Genomic DNA, 18,909 nt, shown 5'->3' on the forward strand with positions numbered 1-18,909 from the left:
GTCTCCTAGGCAGGGCCATCCCTAACTGACACAGGGAGAGGACGCAGGGACACTTGCCTTTTATTAGGTAGGATAGTTAGTATTTTGCCATAGTATAATCTTTCCTCATCTAAACCCGATTTACATTCTGAAATTTATCACAGGTGACGACATCTTTGGTCCTGCTAAGTGACTTCTGCAGAATGTTTGTTTACCGAGAGTGCTCTTCACAGAGGGAGATTCGGCTTGCTTGGCAATTGGAAACAACCGTTATTTCCCACAATGCAACAAAGTCCACAGACAGCAAACTATCAGGGCCATGGCTGTGGGAGGGGTTTTACCAAAATATGAACCATACAGGTATCCCTGATGATCTATTCGTAAAGATTTCTTGTGCGAAAGGGGGTATCAGCTACTGATTGTGATGAAGTTCTATCCTGGGTTAAAGTATTATTTAAAAAAAAACACACAACATAGTTACAAGTAACCACATCTGATAAGCAAGAAAACATCAGCATGTAACTAGAAATCAAGAAGCATGCACCTACTTTGTTGTAATAAACCTGATTTTGTGTTGGTTTCCCAAAATATGAAAGCTCTTTTAGTTGCGCAGCAGCAGCAACTGATGACAGGATAAAGGCATTTTAGTACCTCAGTCTCGTCTCCATCATGTGGTGAAAAAATACATTACAAGTCCCATTGAAAATGTTTATAATTGTATTTTTATAAGCATTGATTTCACCTGCCAAAGTACACCTCACAAAGTACACTACTGTAATTCACCTCACAAAATACACTACTGTGATTCAGCTCACAAAATACACTACTGTGATTCTCCTCACAAATACACTACTGTGATTCACCTCACAAAATACACTACTGTGATTCACCTCACAAAATACACTACTGTGATTCACCTCACAAATACACTACTGTGATTCACCTCACAAAATACACTACTGTAATTCAGTTCACAAAATACACTACTGTAATTCAGTTCACACAATACACTGCTGTAATTCCCCTCACAAATACACTACTATACATACCCTCACAAATACACAACTGTGATTCACCTCACAAACACACAACTGTGATTCACCTCACAAAATACACTACTGTAATTCACCTCACAAAGTACAATACTGTAATTCACCTCACAAAATACACTACTGTAATTCATCTCACAAATACACAACTGTGATTCACCTCACAAACACACAACTGTGATTCACCTCACAAAATACACAACTGTGATTCACCACACAAAATACATTACTGTAATTCACCTCACAAAGTACACTACTGCAGTATTTCTCAAACCTGTCCTTGTGTCTCCCTAAATGGTGCATGTTTTCCAGGCAACCTCCCTTGGGTAATTAGTGTCTCAGCTTGGTGTATTCCATGTAGCTAATTACACCACCTGTGTATAGGGGAGGTTGCCTGCAAAACATACACTGTTGGGGAGTCTTGAGGACAGGTTTGAGAAACACTGCACTACTGTGATTCACCTCACAAAATAGACTACTGTGATTCACCGAGCAAAATACGCTACTAATTCAAGAGTGAAGGTGAAAAGCTGATAAAAGCGAGAATGAAACAGTCGGGCCCCTTTTACACTATGGAGTTGCGGGAAGCTTTTTTACCACAAGAGGTCGCTGCGTCAATGAAAGTCTATGGAGACTTAGGCCCCATTCACACTTGCGTTTTGGCAAGTAAACGGACCGGATCCTGATCGGATCCTGACCTGATCCTGATCAGAACCGTACGGTTCCGATCCGGATCCGGTCCGTTTGCATCAGGCATGCATCAGGCTGCCATCCGGATCCGTGGGCAAAAAATAGCGAAATTTTAAGAAAAAAATGTTGGGGTCAGCAGAAGGTGCACCTGGTGCACCTGTAGAATCCGGTTCCTCTGCTGTAGGCCTCACCTCCACCTCCGACATTCTGCCAAACAGCTCCAGCACGTCTGTCACTGCTGCTCTACTGCAGACATGCTTGGCCCATGTGTCCCCATCCGAAATGGCCGCTTGGATACTCATAGGAAGTGGGGTAGAACGTCAGGTTTTTGTAGGCAGTGTGTTCTGTGCCTTCCGTTTCCCATTGGTTTCTGTGTTCCTGATGGTGCTGTCAGGCTCAAGTCCGGCTCCGGTCCGGGTGCGTGGGCCGGGGATCCGGACCCAAAAAATAGCGCATGTTGGAAAAGAGTCCGGAGTCCGGATCCGATCCGGCTCCGGTACGTACGGAACGGACACGTGTGAACGTCCGCATAGACTTTACATTGCTATACGGAACGTACGTTCCGTTTGTACAGTATGCGGTCCGGATCAGATCCGGAAAATCCGGATAGCGAACGCTAATGTGAACCGGGCCTTAATGCGATGTGATGCGCTGCAATGGAAGTAGTTAAATCGCCACCTACTTGCCGCAAAGTAATCCGTGAATTACCAAATGATACCATGCCGTCCATATGGATTATGCAGTGATGAAGTCATGTGCAGACTGACGGTAATACCGGTGACATACTTCCTGTCCAGCAGGGAGTAAGTCATTAAATGGGTGGTTCTATGCATATGACCCTTTTGCTGCATCATTGCAACGCGCAAGTATAAAAGCAGCCTGAGGGTCCTTTTTAAACTACATCAGTTGCTGTCAGTTATAACTGAGCAGACAACTGATGTGCCAGGTAATATCTATCATACAGTATATACTAACCAAAGGTTTTCTTATGCATGGAACCTGTGGGTGATGGCTAAAAGTGACCACACACCATACAATTTTTTAAATATCTGTTCAACTCAAGAATAGCAATCAATTTTTCTGATTGTAACAATTCAAAAATCTGACCAATGTACCACACACACCTATGTTCGATTTTTTCCCAATCATGAATAAAATAATTAAATGCTTAGAAAAAATTGATTGGAACTGTACATCAAATAATTGACAATCCATCACACACCATACAATTCTTCATAAAGTTGGTCTAAAATTTCCAACATGTCCAATCTCCAAAAATCGAAAAAAATGGGAAAATTGATCAGATTTATCTATCGAAAACAAAGAAAAGCTTTTGATTTTTCAGGACAACCAATTGAAATTATAGAATTGGTGAAAAATTGGATCTTTTAATTGTATGGTTTGTGGCCACCTTAGGGTCCTTTTTCATTAAATCAGTTGCTGTCAGTTATAACTGAAAAGACAACTAATGTGCAAAGTAATGTCCATAATCCCACATGGCCTTTATCACTGTATGCCGAAAAACTGAAAGATTTTTCACAACGCACTGCTACTGAATGTTAAAATGCATCAGCTTCTCAGCATATAGTGTAAATAAGGCCTTAGGGCTGGTGCACACCGAGCGGCTTTTTCAGCGTTTCTGCAGCCGCTTGCGGCTGCGGATACGCTTGGTCAATGTATCTCAATGGGATAGTGCACACCAGAACGGGAGGCATTTTGCAGAAACGCATACTCCCGGGGTGAGGCATTTTTTGGATTACGGATGCGTTTCTGCCTCAATGTTAAGTATAGGAAAAACGCAAACCGCTCTGAAAAACGCCTGTTCAGAGCGTTTTTGTTACAGAAGCTGTTCAGTAACAGCTTTACTGTAACAATATATGAAATCTACTACACCAAAACCGCGAAACGCTAGCTGAAACGCTACAGAAAAAGAAGAAAAAGCGTTTCAAAATCTGCTAGCATTTTGCGGATCTGCTAGCGGGTTTTGGTGTGCACCAGGCCTCAGTGTGAGAAGCGCAATTGTGGGTGGCAGAGGTGGCCTGAGAGCGTTCTGCAAAGATGTTTTTTTTAATACTTGCTGTGTTGATCCTCTATTACACTTTGCTCTATATAAATTATTGGGGGAAAAAAGTAATTGGGGTATTCAGAAAAAAGTAATGTTCATCAGTTTATTGCGTTTCTTACCTCATCCAAGCACTGGAAGGCTGGACTTGCAGACACGTCTTTAGGGCTCTCTTCCCGGGTATAGATTGGAGCTAGAGCTACTAACGGCTTCTCTTCCACATCTTCCTCTTCTTCTGTGGAAGAGCCACTCACTTCAGACCTTTCTTCTCCCCCACTGCTCATGTTCATGAACTGCTAATGCAATTTGAGAAAATGACCTGAGAGTTTTACTTTAATCCAGTTCCAGCAAATTATTTTATAGCTTGAGATGGTCAATGAGATGCTCAAAATTCCGTCCGGCATGGAAAATTAATGCAAACTGTATGTAGCTTGGAATTGCTAATAAACTCCCTGCTGATTTTGACTGGGCCATTTCCAAACTACACACATCGTGCACTAAATCTGCATGCAAGTCAACAATACCGACAATTGTTTCAGGAACATGCAGGATCCACTTCCTCAGGAGATGCAGAAATACAGCAATAGTCATAGCACATGTCAAAGTGCAAACCCCTACATATATATATTTCCTAATGCCTCCATGTCAGCACAACGGGTATTGGCTCCGCCCAATGACCCCACAGGACACATGTGTATAAAGTTTTGCCCCACCCTTCCATACATGTCTTTTTTTCCTGTCCCACCTCACAGGACGTCGCAGGTGATTCCTGCAGGTATTTCTTTTTATCATTTTCCCCCTTACCGGCTGCATCAGGTAGCCTATTCCGCACAGGTACCTCCCCTGATGCGATGCCACTCGTAAGCCTTAAACAGGCTTCTACGTGGGGACCCCATTCTGCTGGTCTTAGGGGTCCATGGATGCTGTGGGTAGTAGCCACCAATGGCGGCTCATAACCATTCGCAGACCTTAAATTATATATACTCACTCTAAATGAGTGTTCTCGGCTTGGGCATCTTTCCTCCCTTTTTTTTTTTTTTTTTTTCTTTTCTTTTTTTCCCGTTTCTCCGGATTCTGTGTCCCCCTTTGCGATTGGTCAGCGGCTCCCTTGAGACGGAGCTCGTGCGCGAGGCTGGTTTGTTCTATTTCCTGTGGTCGGCCTGGCGTGCGCTCCAAGCGGCGTGCAGCCGCGTTCCACAGGGCGGAAGCGGAAGTGAGGAGCTCACTTGCCGGCATTCCCATTGGTGGAGCGGCTGTGCGTCAGGTAGGGGGCGGGCCGGGCGACTTCTGGGATATTTAAAACCCTACTACTCAGCGTCCTCAGTCCTAGACTGATTGTATGGCTGACGGACGACTTTTTTATCATCTCTAAGACTCGCATTAGGTAAGAGCCAATCTGGGGGCTGGCTTGGTCACTCTCCATAGGGAAATATATCCTAGATACTATTGTCAGGTGTCTTTCTTTTCTTTCTTGCAGCATCATTTCTGCTGCCAATATGGATGCCCATGTGCCCTTTATAGATCAGCGCTCTTTCTCTTGGTAAGGGGGTCACAGATAATTGTGATATTGAATTAGCTTTTATGAATTATGGAAACTCATAATTGCTCTCTGTTCTTACAGCCCTGGAAACAGACCACGGAGGTATTCACACTCCCCTTCAAGGGACTACTATAAGAGGCGATCTCGCAGCAGATCTAAGAGAAGATCAAGGTCCAGATCCAAGTCTCCTCCTTACAGATACAGAGAAAAGCCCTGTTGGGCTTGTGGAAAGAAAGTAGTACCGGGGAAGCTAGTCTGCGCCTCTTGCTTTCGAGATTTAAATAAAGAACCACCAGCTGAGCCTATTGATATAACAGAGGCCATTCAAAAGGCAGTACAAGACTCTATGAAGAGTTACATAGCCAGTCTCCCAGCGCAACCAATGGCGACAAGTGATCAGCCTTCTACTTCAGCCGCCAGATCAGTCGAAAGTGATATCGATATTGGATTTGACTTTGCGCTAGTGGATCCGTTTGTGAAAGCGGTCCGCGAAGCACTTGACTGGGAGGACTCAGAAGAAGAGTCTGAGGAGAAGAAAAAACCTAAGAAAAGTTACTACAAACACCTAGACAAGACCAGGCTAGCCTTTCCGGTCATGGACGAGATAGATGCCATAATACAAGAGGAATGGCAAAAGTTGGAGAAGAAAGTTCCGTTAGCAAATAGACTTACAAAACTGTATCCGCTCCCGGAAAAAAGAACTAAGACCCTAGACACTGCACCTGTGGTTGATGCGGCAGTAGCCCGACTCGCTAAGCATGTCACACTACCTATCGAGGACTCGATTTCCTTTATTGATTCTCTAGACCGGAAACAAGACTTAGACCTAAAAAAGATCTATACGACTTGTGGAGGAGCATGCAAACCCGCCATAGCACTCACAGCGGTGGGCAAAGCTATTCAGGCCTGGACGGCTGACATTGAGCAAGCAATTATGGAAGATGTGGATAAAGAAATTATCATTCGGAAATTAGAAGACCTCAAAATCTCGGGAGAATTTGTAGGAGAAGCTGCTATAGACATTGTAAGAGGGACAGCAAGGTCTATGCTGTACTCAGTCACAGCGAAAAGGGCGTTATGGCTCAAGTCTTGGTCGGCGGACCCGACTTCCCGCCAGTCATGGTGCAAGATTCCGTTCGACGGTAAGGCACTATTTGGCGAGAAATTAGACTCTGCTATTTCCAGAGTTACTGGCGGGAAGTCGGGCCTGTTACCCCAGGATAGACGGCCAAAAAAGAGAGGTAACACCTCACAACAGCAGTACCAAACCTCAAGGTACAGAAACGCAAGATCCTACAGACCTGGAAGAGTCAATAGAAACAACTGGCAAGCCACACAAGCATCGATAGGAAGACTTGCCAAACAGAAGGGCCCCCACCCAGGGCCAACGCCTAAGAAGTCCTTTTGACAATTTCCTTGTCCAGAGTGGTCCTGTCGGTGCCAGACTGAAACAGTTCAGTCAGGTGTGGAGGAAGCAGATAAAATCACCTTGGGTAGTTCGTACCGTTACGACAGGCCACTTCTGGACATTCAAGAAGCAACCTCCCATAGATCGTTTCAAAACTACAAGGCTACCCTCTTGCCAAGAAAAGATAAACATATTGGAGAAATATCTACGAGAACTCCTAATCAAGCAAGCAATTGTCTTAGTTCCTCCAGCAAACAGACACAAGGGATTTTACTCAAGACTCTTTTTCGTACAGAAAAAAATCGGGAGATCTCAGGCCAGTTTTGGACCTAAAGGAATTGAACACCTATATCCATCTGGATCGGTTCAAGATGGAGTCACTAAACACGATCATTTCAGTGGTTCAACCTATGGACTATATGCTGTCAGTGGATTTGGAGGACGCCTACCTCCACGTCCCCATCCAGGAAAACCTCCAAAAATATTTAAGATTCGCAGTGGGGAATCTAAATTTTCAGTTTGTATGCCTGCCCTTTGGCATCTGCACGGCACCCAGAACATTCTCGAAACTCCTTCTGGAAGTAATAGCGATCGTCAGGTTACAGAACATCCGTGTTTTCCATTACCTGGACGACATACTTCTGTTGTCAGAGTCAGTGGACAAGGGGACGACGCACAGAGACATACTGCTGGACATTCTCAAGCAATTCGGATGGCTAGTGAATTATACCAAAAGCCACCTCGAACCTTCTCAGGAACTGGTCTACCTTGGAGCCAGATTTCATACTACGGAAAATACAGTGAGCTTACCGGAAGGAAAGATCCCAGTAATAGTGCAGAGAGTTTTACAGTTACTCCTTTCAACAGTAGCGACAGCAAGGTCATGCCTCAGAGTATTGGGGACAATGTCCTCCACAATTCCATTGATCCCATGGGCCCATTGGCACTTAAGAAGTCTACAATCAGGGTTTCTAGCACAATGGGATGGAGTCAGCTATACCAAAAGCCACCTCGAACCTTCTCAGGAACTGGTCTACCTTGGAGCCAGATTTCATACTACGGAAAATACAGTGAGCTTACCGGAAGGAAAGATCCCAGTAATAGTGCAGAGAGTTTTACAGTTACTCCTTTCAACAGTAGCGACAGCAAGGTCATGCCTCAGAGTATTGGGGACAATGTCCTCCACAATTCCATTGATCCCATGGGCCCATTGGCACTTAAGAAGTCTACAATCAGGGTTTCTAGCACAATGGGATGGAGTCAGCTTACGCCAAACAATACTGATCACGGCCTGTATGAAGAAGGACCTTCCTTGGTGGTTGAAAATGGAGAACCTGAGGAGGAAGTTACCACTAAAACCAGGGGTTCCAATGATAATAAGCACGGATGCCAGCACGAGAGGCTGGGGAGCTGTCTGCGAGTCAAGGGTAATACAAGGGAAATGGCCATCATCCCTGAGATATTGGCCAGCCAACAAGCTGGAACTGAGGGCAGCCCTATGTGCCCTTCGGCACTTTCAAACCCAGACTCGGGGGAAAGATATACTACTCCAGATGGACAATCGGACGGCGGTGGCTTACATAAGAAATCAGGGGGGCTCCCGAAGCCAGTCTCTTATGGAGGAGACCTCCCAGATATTTTCGCTAGCAATAAGGGAACTGAAATCGCTCACAGCAACATACATTCCGGGGTCCTCAAACATAGTTCCAGATTACCTGAGCAGAACAACCATCTCGAACAACGAGTGGGAGCTGGAGGACTCAGTCTTCAGGATGATCTGCACCCATTGGCAAGAACCAGAACTAGATCTCATGGCAACCAGGGCCAACACGAAGTGCCAAAGATTCATGAGCCGGGGCCGAGAGAGAGATGCAGAAGCATACGATGCACTAACTGCGGCATGGACATTCCAAGTTGCCTATGTCTTCCCTCCGGTTCCCTTAATCATGAGACTTCTACAAAGATTACAGTTGGAGCCCGTGATTCTACTGGCGGTACTGCCATGGTGGCCAAAGAGACCCTGGTTCCCTATGATATCTCGGATGGCAGTAGCTCCTCCGATTCAGATACCGGTGTCCAGGACTCTCCTATCCCAGGGACCGATACTGCACCCGAATCCCTCTCGCCTGAAATTGAAGGCCTGGAAATTGAGAGGCGGAAACTAAGAACTTTAGGCTGTTCGGAGGCAGTAATCGATACTCTTCTCAAAGCTAGAAAACACACAACAAACTCAACGTACTATAGAATCTGGAAGGTGTTTACGCAATTTGAGGCTAAAACAGGATTCGATTTTCTACACCCACCAATTCAGCAGGTATTAGCCTTTCTTCAAACTGGTCTTGATAAGGGATTGGCTTATCACTCGGTGAAGGTACAGATCTCAGCTGTCTCGGCCTTGACGGGTCACCGATGGGCTTTGGAGCCCTTAGTGAAGCAGTTTGTGGCAGGTGTTATGAGAGTCAAACCTCCCTCCAGAGCGATCTTTCCGAAATGGGACTTACCTTTGGTTCTAAACTACTTAACCAAATCTCCATTCGAACCTCTAGAAGACTGCTCACTCTGGTTCAAGACGCTAAAATCCGTCTTTCTGGTAGCAATTACTTCAGCAAGACGATCATCAGAACTTCAGGCCCTTAGTCATCTCGAACCCTATCTGTCTTTTTATCCGGACAGAGTTGAGATTCGGCCAGTGAATGGATTCCTACCTAAGGTACCGTCCACCCTTCATATTAATCAAGAATGGTCGCTACCTTGCTTCGTGCAAGGGGATTCTCAGGTGTCCTCCTCGTTGGATGTGGCAAGGTCATTGAAGTCCTACCTGGAAGCAACAAAGGATATCAGGAAAACGGATAGATTATTCATCGTGCCGGCAGGTTATCGCAAAGGGGAGGCAGCTTCATCGAGAACTATAGCCTCATGGCTGGTTCGAACAATCCAGGGAGCTTATAGGGCAGCTGGGAAAGAGCCTCCGAGTGAGATAAGGGCACACTCGACCAGGGGATTGTCCGCATCCTGGGCAGCTCACTCCAATATCTCTGCTACCAAAATATGTCAAGCGGCCAATTGGAGCACGATAAACACCTTCATAAGGCATTATCAAGTCGACACGGCCAGCACTACGACCGTGGAGTTTGGGAGAGCTGTTCTATCGTCCTACTCCAATATTACACCCACTGTATAATTACAAATCTTTTTCTCTTATAATGTGAATAAACAAATTTTGTTTGCACCTGCTCCAGTTCCCTCCCGTAGTCCTTTCTGTCTAGTTACATCCCGTTGTGCTGACATGAAGGCATTAGGAAAACGGAAAATTGAATACTCACCTAACGGTAATTTTCTTTTCCTGAAGCATCCATGTCAGCACAAGGGACCCGCCCACTGTTCGGTGAGGCACTAGTTACGAGACATGTATGGAAGGGTGGGGCAAAACTTTATACACATGTGTCCTGTGGGGTCATTGGGCGGAGCCAATACCCGTTGTGCTGACATGGATGCATCAGGAAAGGAAAATTACCGTTAGGTGAGTATTCAATTTTCCGTTATATATATATATATATATATATATATATATATATATCCAACAACCCAGCTGTGAAGATTAATGACAAGCCACTCCCCCTGCAAATCACTGGTTCCTGCCAAAATAATCATTGCACTGAGCATTGCCATAACATCTATCCGCTATTCTAGATGCTAGCCATGCCCACTCAATGGCATGCGATGTGTGTCTACACCCATGGTCACGACTGTCAACTGGGATTAGTCACTTGTACAATCTCCGCCAGGACCAGAAAAGCAGCTAGTTGCCATGGCAATGTGCTGTGCATCAGTGGGGAGATGCAGCGCACTAGCTTACATTACATTGTGCAGCCAACACATTTAGTGATTTACAATGGTGCTTTACTGTGAATAAAGGTACAGTGCATTAGTGTTTATCTTATGCATATTTTCACACTGGGATCACTTCTTTTGTGACAGATGTGATCGTTGTTTATATTTTTATTTTGGCAGGAACCAGCGATTTGCAGTGGGAGTGGATTGTCATTAATCTTCACAACTGAGGTGTTGGATATATATATACAGTATATCCACTTTGACATATGTTAACCACTTGAGGACCCTGGACTTAAGCCCCCCAAACGACCAGGCCTTTTTTTTTTTTTTTTTGCAAAATTTGCCACTGCAGCTTTAAGGCCAAGCTGCAGGGCTGCACAACACAGCACACAAGTGATTCCCCTCCCCCCTTTTCTCCCCACCAACAGAGCTGTCTGTTGGTGGGGTCTGATCCCCCCTCCAGTGTTTATTTTTTTTATAAATATTTATTTTTTTATATATATATATTTTACTATTTTTTTGTTTATTTCTCTTTAACAATCCCTCCCTCCCCCCAGCCGGCGAATCAAGGCGATTGGCTGTCATAGGCTTCTACCTATGAGAGCCGATCGCTCTCTTGTCCCCCAGGGGGACAGCCGTGTCACATGGCTGTCCCCAGTACAGCGCTGCTGCTGATCACAGCGCTGTACTAACAGTATCGACGGCAGTTTTCGCTCCGCCCCCCGAGCAGGAGATGCGCGCACAGCCTGCGTGCGATCTCCTGCAAACTGCTGCCCCAGGACTTTACGCCGATCTGCGTTAGGCGGTCCTTGGGCTGCTGCCATGGCCACGCCCATCGGCGTGACGTGGTCGGCAAGCAGTTAAAGGACAACTGAAGTGAGAGAGATATGGAGGCTGACATATTTATTTCCTTCTAAAGAGGAACTTCAGCCTAAACAAACATACTGTCATTATGTTACATTAGTTATGTTAATTAAAATAGATAGGTAATATAATTTCTTACCCACCCTGTTTTAAAAGAACAGGCAAATGTTTGTGATTTCATGGGGCAGCCATCTTTTTGGTTGAAAGGAGGTGACAGGAAGCACGAGACACAGTTCCAACTGTCCTGTGTCCTGATCACCCCTGCCAGTTTCGCGTGCTAGGCTTCAAATCACAAATTCAAAATGAGAAAAAACAAATTTGTGCCAAAACAGCAGAACGAGAACAACAACATCAGAAATCCCATCATGGTTTGCACAGCATCAGGGGAAAAATGCCCGGGCAGTTTTCTTTGATGGGGCATAGCTTAGCTTCTGTGCAGCTAAAAATGAGGCTTGGTTAAGAAAAACAAAGTTCTGATGTTGTGAAACTGTTAAAGAAACACCATGGGCTTGATTCACAAAGCGGTGCTAACTGTTAGCACGCCTGTGAAAACCCCCTTAGCACGTCTAAACAAGCTTTTCGCGCATAAAACTTTACGCGCGCAAAACTTTATGCGCATAAAACTTTACGCGCGTACTGCACAGAGCGCAGGGCGCACCGTGCGAAGTGCCCATTAAAGCCTATGGGACTTAGCGCGCGTAAAACTTTGCGCGCGTAAAACTTTACGCGCGCAAAGTTAGCGCGCGATCTGATTGAGAAATCCGGTGCTAACCTACTTAGCACCCTGGTTAGCGCGTCTAAAGACTTTAGACGTGCTAAGTAGGTTAGCACCGCTTTGTGAATCAAGCCCCACACCTTTTCAGTAGAGATGGGAGGTTCGAATCTTTTCAATGATTCGGATGATTCGAATCAGATCATTGAAAAGATCCGGATCTTTGATTCGAATCTCGGATCACTTTACTAGGGAAGCATTCGGGGGTGTAATGACTAGCAGGACAGGACTTTCCCTGCGGTGGACAGAGAAGGGGAGGGGGGTGGACACACAGAGAAGGGGAGAAGATGGACAGAGGGCAGGGAGTGGACAGAGAAGGGAGGAGGGACGAGCAGAGAGCAGAAATGTTTGTTTGCACACAATACCCACATGCTGCAATCATATGATTTACATATAGTTCACCTCTGTATACTTTGAATGCAAACGTCGCACAGTGAAATAAAGCATTCCCCAAAGCATTCCCAGAAGTGAAGTGCAGCTGTTTAGAGCAGTGCAGGAGGATCATATTCAATCACAGTGCCTGCCCTGTCCTAGCCCAGCACGCTGTCTACAAAGTTACTGAGCTGTGCCAAAAGTTTCCAATTGTTCACTGTGCACAACTACGGAACAGACAGCCTATAATGAGCAGCACATTATAGCCAGTATGTGTGCTCTACACATATCTGGCAGTGGCACCGATGTCCCCTCTCTCTCATCTACCTGTCCCTGCAAGGCTGGCTCACCTCCAACAGAGCGATCCATCTCTGCTCTGCTTCCAGGACCCCGCTGCCCGCTGAGAGGGGGGGGGGGGGGGGGGGGGTGTGCCGCTCCTGGCCCCGCCCCCTTTGCAATCCGAATCACTAATTTTGATGATTCGGATGATTCGACTCACAAAAGAGATTCGGATCAAAGATCCGAATCGTTCATGATCCGGACAACACTACTTTTCAGTGCTGCTGAATACATTTTTAGTCTGGAGGTTCACTTTAAGCAATACCAATTGCCTGGCTGTCCTGCTGATCCTCTGCCTCTAATACATTCAGCCATATACCCTGAACAAGCATATCAGGTGTTTCTGACATTATTGTCCAATCTGGCAAGATTAACTGCATCCTTTTTTTCTGGTGTTATTCAAACACTACTGCAGCTAAATAGATCAGCAGGGCTGCCAGAAAACTGGTATTATTTAAAAGGAAATATATATGGCAGCCTTCACATTCTTCTCATTTCAGTTGTTCTTTAAGACTAATTGCTGTATTTCTGCATATCCGGAGGAAGGAGACTCTGCATAAGGACAAAACAGTTGTCAGTATTTGCAGTTTGCTGCTGGTTCAATAAAACAGGAACGTTTGCTTATCAAGGTGTGCTTACATTCTCTGCTTTTCACTTCTACTACCAATACATTAAAAATTGCAGGCCGGAGAGAAAAAAGTAAAGAGACACTGTAGTGACATAGTAGAATGCAGTAAATACTCATATCGTGTCTGAGTGTGGATTTGACTCCATGGCCAATATGCAATTAACTTTTTCTCCTGAGTTTTCTCCTAGGAGATTATTTTTCATATTTTATTTAAAATAACTTTTCAGCACTTTGCAATTGAAAAAGTTCTAAAAAGTATTTAAAAAAAGTGCTATGAAAACTATTTTGAGCATCTTCTTGCTTGCTGGTGGTTTAAAAGGCATTTAATTGACAAGTTTGAAAATATCCCCTAGGAGAAAACACAGGAGAAAAAGTTAATTGCAAATGGGCCCATGAGAAGACCACATCCCAACTCCCCTACTGAGCACTTCCAAAAGTCCAGTGGGGGTACCGGAGCAGCTGCAGCTATCTGTATGAGGAAGACCTTCATACTGTTCACTGGTGGGCTGGTGCACACCAAGAGCGCTTCTGAGCACTTTAAAAACGCATGTGCTTTGAAAAGTGCTTGGCTAATGTATTTGAATGGGATGGATCACATCAGAGTGATGTGATTTTCTCCCAAACGCAAATGCGGGTCCTGCAGCATTTCAGCCTCAATGTTAAGTATAGGAAAGTGGAAAATCGCTCTGAAAAGCGCTAGAACAGTTCAGTTCAGTTCCAGTTCTACTGTAACGTAAAATAAAAAATGCTACGCCAAAACGCTCCAAAAATCGCTAGGCATGATTAGAAAATCGCTAGGCACATGCCTAGAATCGCTCTGAAAAATCACTTCAAAAAGCGCTGTGGGTTTGCAATTACGCTAGAGGTTTTTGGTGTGCACTGGCTATTTCCAGAGGCGTATCTACAGGGGTGCAGGTATGGCATGGGACATGGGTGCCTTGAACTAGGGGCACTGCTCCATAGCATCCCAGATGTGCTACATCTCGATTCTAGTGTTAATCTGGGGGGCATTCTTCTCCCTGGTTATATTATTTGGGGGGACAAACTGCCCAACTGTTATTTAGGAAATATGTACCGGCTGACCTATTGCCATACTTCATTCTTACACATCAACTTGGACACAACCAATTCAACTGAGACTACACCTTTAGGCCTGGAACCCACTGAAAACCGCAAACGCAAAACGCAACCGCTAGCGTTTTGTCTGAGCGGTTTGCAAGCGGATTCATGCGCGTTTTTGGTCGTGTTTTGCAACATTGTATTTTTTTCCCCAGCGGGTGCCTAGCGTTTTGCGTTTTGCGTTTTTATCCTGATTGGTCCTGTGAATTATTTTTCATTTTGTTACAGTGTGCTGAACCGCAAAACGCTAGCAAAACCGCTCAGTTTAGGTTTTGCTGAGAGTTTCCGCTAGCGGTTCAATACTTTACATTGAAGCGCTAACGCTCCCAAAATGCTGCATGTCCTGCGTTTGCGTTTCTGAGAAACGCAAACGCTCCTGTGGAAGTTGCCCCATCCATTAACATTAGCCCAGCGTTTTGGCAAACTGCTAGCATATCGCAGTGCTGCCAAAACGCTGCCAAAAGCGCTCCTGTGGGTTCCAGCCCTCAAGGTGGCCATACATCAGGTGACTTGGTGGCCAATCGACCATCCGATTCTATCATTATATTCAAATCGGATGAATATTCGTGCTGCCAAGTGCATGCCCGCTCAACGATGTGGCCAATTTCAGGCCGAAATTGGTCGAATGTATCGGTTGGACATGCTGCAAGATGTAGGGTCGACTTGCTCAATCAGGTGCGTGGAGGTTATGGTGAGCGATATTGGGATGAGTGACGAAACCCCCGGCGCTGTTTCCCCAGTGTGTAAATGTGCATGTACATGTGTGCATTTATACACTACCTGTCCTGTGTTGCGGTGCCCGTCCATCTTCTGAATTCACCGCTTTTCCATTAGCCCTATACACGCTGCCGGCGCATAGCAACGCGTGTATAGGACTAATAGAAGAGTGGCGGATTCGGAAGACAAACAGGCCCCATGTCACAGGATAGGTCATGTATAACACATGCACACATGTACATATAAACACTAGGGGAACAGCGGCGAGGCAGCGGATGAAGCTGATTCCCCGAGAGACTCCATGCTGAAATCGATCTAGAATCAGCCTGGGGTGTATGGGCAGCTGACAGATCTCTCTATGATGAGAGATAGATTTGTCTCTTGGTTGAACCTACCCATTGTCGCCTCATGTATGAGCACCTTAAAGGAGAACTGTAGAGAGAGGTGTATGGAGGCTGCCATATTTATTTCCATTTAAAGGGAAGGTTCAGGGTGGCTGTTAAAAAAATAAAAATGCCCATCCACTTACCTGGGGCTTCCTCCAGCCCGTGGCAGCCAGGACGTGCCCTCGGCGCCGCTCCGCAGGCTCCCGGTCCCCTCCGGTGGCCGACCCGACCTGGCCAGGCCGGCTGCCAGGTCGGGCTCTTCCGCGTTTCAAAATGCGCCTCACGGGGGCGCGCTGACGTCATCAGGCGTCCTCTGGGCTGTACTGCGCAGGCGCAGTAGTTCTGCGCCTGCGCAGTACAGCCCGGAGGACGTCCGATGACGTCAGCGCGCCCCCGTGAGGCGCATTTTGAAACGCAGAAGAGCCCGACCTGGCAGCCGGCCTGGCCAGGTCGGGTCGGCCACCGGAGGGGACCGGGAGCCTGCGGAGCGGCGCCGAGGGCACGTCCTGGCTGCCACGGGCTGGAGGAAGCCCCAGGTAAGTGGATGGGCATTTTTATTTTTTTAACAGCCACCCTGAACCTTCCCTTTAAATGGAAATAAATATGGCAGCCTCCATACACCTCTCTCTACAGTTCTCCTTTAATTTTTTTGGATTGTGACCCCTCCCCCTCTTTCTCTACCCTAGGTGGATTTCAGTCTTAAAAGGAGTTCTTTCGCGAAAAAAGTAGGCACTTAAAAAATGTGACAGATGACAGGTTTTGGGCCAGTCCATCTTTTTAAGGGGGATTCTCAGGGCTTTCTTTGTTTTCAACAGCATTTCCTAAACAACAGTTGCAAAATTTAACTGACATAATAGTGTGCAAGTGATTAGGGAGGCCGGCTGGTATCTTGCTATTTTGGCAGTTAAACTGTTGTTCAAGAAATGCTGTTGAAAACAAAGAAAGCCCTGAGAATCCCCGTTAAAAAGATGGACTGGCCCAAAACCTGTCATCTGTCACATTTTTTAACTGCCTACTTTTTTCGCGAAAGAACCCCTTTAAGCAGCATACACGCGACCAACAAGCACATGACCAACTGCATGACCTGACCAACTGCAAGACCTGTATGTTCACACAACTAAACAACCAACTCATTTACATTCTGCGCACGCAAATGGAATTACGGACTGCATGATACGGCTGCATTCAAAACAAGTACAAGTTGTTCAAACGACTGGTACACAATCGACCAACTGCACGATATCAGCCAAGCAGTCGTGTGAGTAGATCTGTAAGTTTGATCCGGCACAGCGCCTGTTATCAGTCGCTCGTCTAGTACACATGCCTGATCATCGTCCAACAGACTAAAGTCAGAAGATAATCAGGCAGTTGGTTGGTCCATGTGTACAAGCCTTTAGCCATAGGTGCTGTTTTCCCTAGATATGCCTTTGATACATTTCCCACCCCTGACAGGTGCCCTTCTAACAAAACAATCACCGTTATTCACTTCACCTTTCTCTGGTTTTAAAGGAAACCTGAAATATGTTTTTTTTTAAATACTTTTCACTTACCTGAGGCTTCTGCCAGCCCCCTGCAGCCTCCCTGTGTCCACGCCATTTCTGACCGATCCTCTGGTCCCCCAGTATGTTTCGGTATTGCAAGTCACTGTCCACTGTGCCTTCGCAGCCCTGGCTGTATGCGTCCTCCTTCCTTTCGCTGGGAGCGTTCTGTGCAGCACGAGGTTCTCGTACTGCACCTGTGCAGGCAGAACCGGGACAAGGTCCTCCAGCACCCAAGGCTGAGCCTCCAAACTGTGCCCTCATCCCTCCCACTCCAGCCTTCACACACTGATTGCTATTAGACAAAGAGGGGCCCCAGGGCCCCCCAACCCCACCAACACCTTATTCTCTAGTTATCTGTCTTTCAGTCACTGCCATGTATCCTCTTTTCTTATTTCTCTCTGCTTGAAATTCACTAAGGGAATGATTGCTGAGTGAGTTGTGTGCCCCCTCCTACATTGCGCCCTGAGGCTGGAGCCTCTCTCGCCTCTGCCTCTGCCCGGCCCTGTGCGCAGGGCGCGAATGAGGACACGCGCGGGCAGGGACGCACAGGAGCAGTGGCCTTCGACTTGCAAGTCGGTGAAACTGAAAGTCGTATGCAGATGCCAGACCGGAGGATCGTTCAGAGACGGCGGGGCACAGGGAGGCTGCAGGGGGCTGGCAGAAGCAGAACAAGTGAAACTTTTAAAATAAAACATATTTCAGGTACGCTTTCATGTTGTAGTTGATCAGTGTACAAAGTTACATATCCTGAGGATACAGTAGGATATCCCTATGGAAAAAGTATTAAAAGCGTATTTTGGCATTTGGAAAGCCTTGTTGGGAAGTACACAGATCTGTATATACATCATTTGCTTATAGATAGCTTTACAAGTAGTCGTGTGTGTGCCGTTGTTTTTATTTTTTATTAAGGTTTTTATAAAGGTTTCAAAAAATAAACACGAAACTGCATCATCATAACCGGCAGCCATGCTATTTCATTGTTGCCAGAATAAACAAATCAGATCACAGAGAGTGAAAAGACTTTGATTCGACAACAACAGGGGTGGCGAGTTTCTCACCTTGAGGTCCGTGCAGCGCACTGAGGTGTGAAGATCAGCTATCAGGAGGGGTGAGCTCAGGTGTCCGCCCTTCACACTGGGGTCTCGTGTAGCCACTACAGCTGCATTCTCACGTTTCGGGGAGTCCTTCTTGCAGAGCGTCCAACTCCATGGCAACAGAGAGGAATCCGAGCCTGCCCTCTGCTGGATGTCACGGCTTCCCCAGTCTGACCAATAAGCAGCACAAGAGAGGAGGGCAGAGGCGTTTCAAATCACAGACACTTTAGTAGCAGTAGAGGATTGTACCAGTTGATAGCCATCAGTAAAAGCAAGAAGTTTATTTGCTAACTTAAAAAATATCTACACTACATGTGGTTGCCTCCACCGCAGAACTGTCTAGAGAGGTGCTCGAAATTTTCAATCAGTTCAGGAAAAAAAAAGTTTATTTTCCCTGTCCTGAGAGACTGACAACTAAGGGCCCATTCACACTTATTTAGACGATTAGCGGGCATTTATCGCTGAATCGCCAGCCATCGCTAGCGCTTTTTAAAGAGCTAGTGCAAATTAAAGTA

General features: G+C 46.1%; 1 protein-coding gene across 2 annotated transcripts in view; it reads right to left on the minus strand.

Annotated features, from left to right (window-relative positions):
• Positions 1 to 18,525, minus strand: part of CCDC146 (coiled-coil domain containing 146) — a 165,973-nt gene extending 147,448 nt beyond the window's left edge. Inside the window, exons 1-2 of one of the 2 annotated variants that reach the window (XM_068276212.1) lie at positions 18,359 to 18,525; positions 3,903 to 4,073 (exon numbers count right to left, since the gene is read on the minus strand). In XM_068276212.1, coding sequence (XP_068132313.1) covers positions 3,903 to 4,070 — 168 coding nt within the window. In that variant the 5' untranslated portion in view covers positions 4,071 to 4,073; positions 18,359 to 18,525. Of the gene's footprint in view, positions 1 to 3,902; positions 4,077 to 18,358 lie in introns of both variants that reach the window. The other variant, XM_068276213.1, reaches the window with a different exon arrangement.
• Positions 18,526 to 18,909: the final 384 nt, after the last annotated feature.

The sequence above is a fragment of the Hyperolius riggenbachi genome, chromosome 3 (genome assembly GCF_040937935.1).
Source record: "Hyperolius riggenbachi isolate aHypRig1 chromosome 3, aHypRig1.pri, whole genome shotgun sequence".
In the NCBI taxonomy this organism is placed as follows: Eukaryota; Metazoa; Chordata; class Amphibia; order Anura; family Hyperoliidae; genus Hyperolius; species Hyperolius riggenbachi.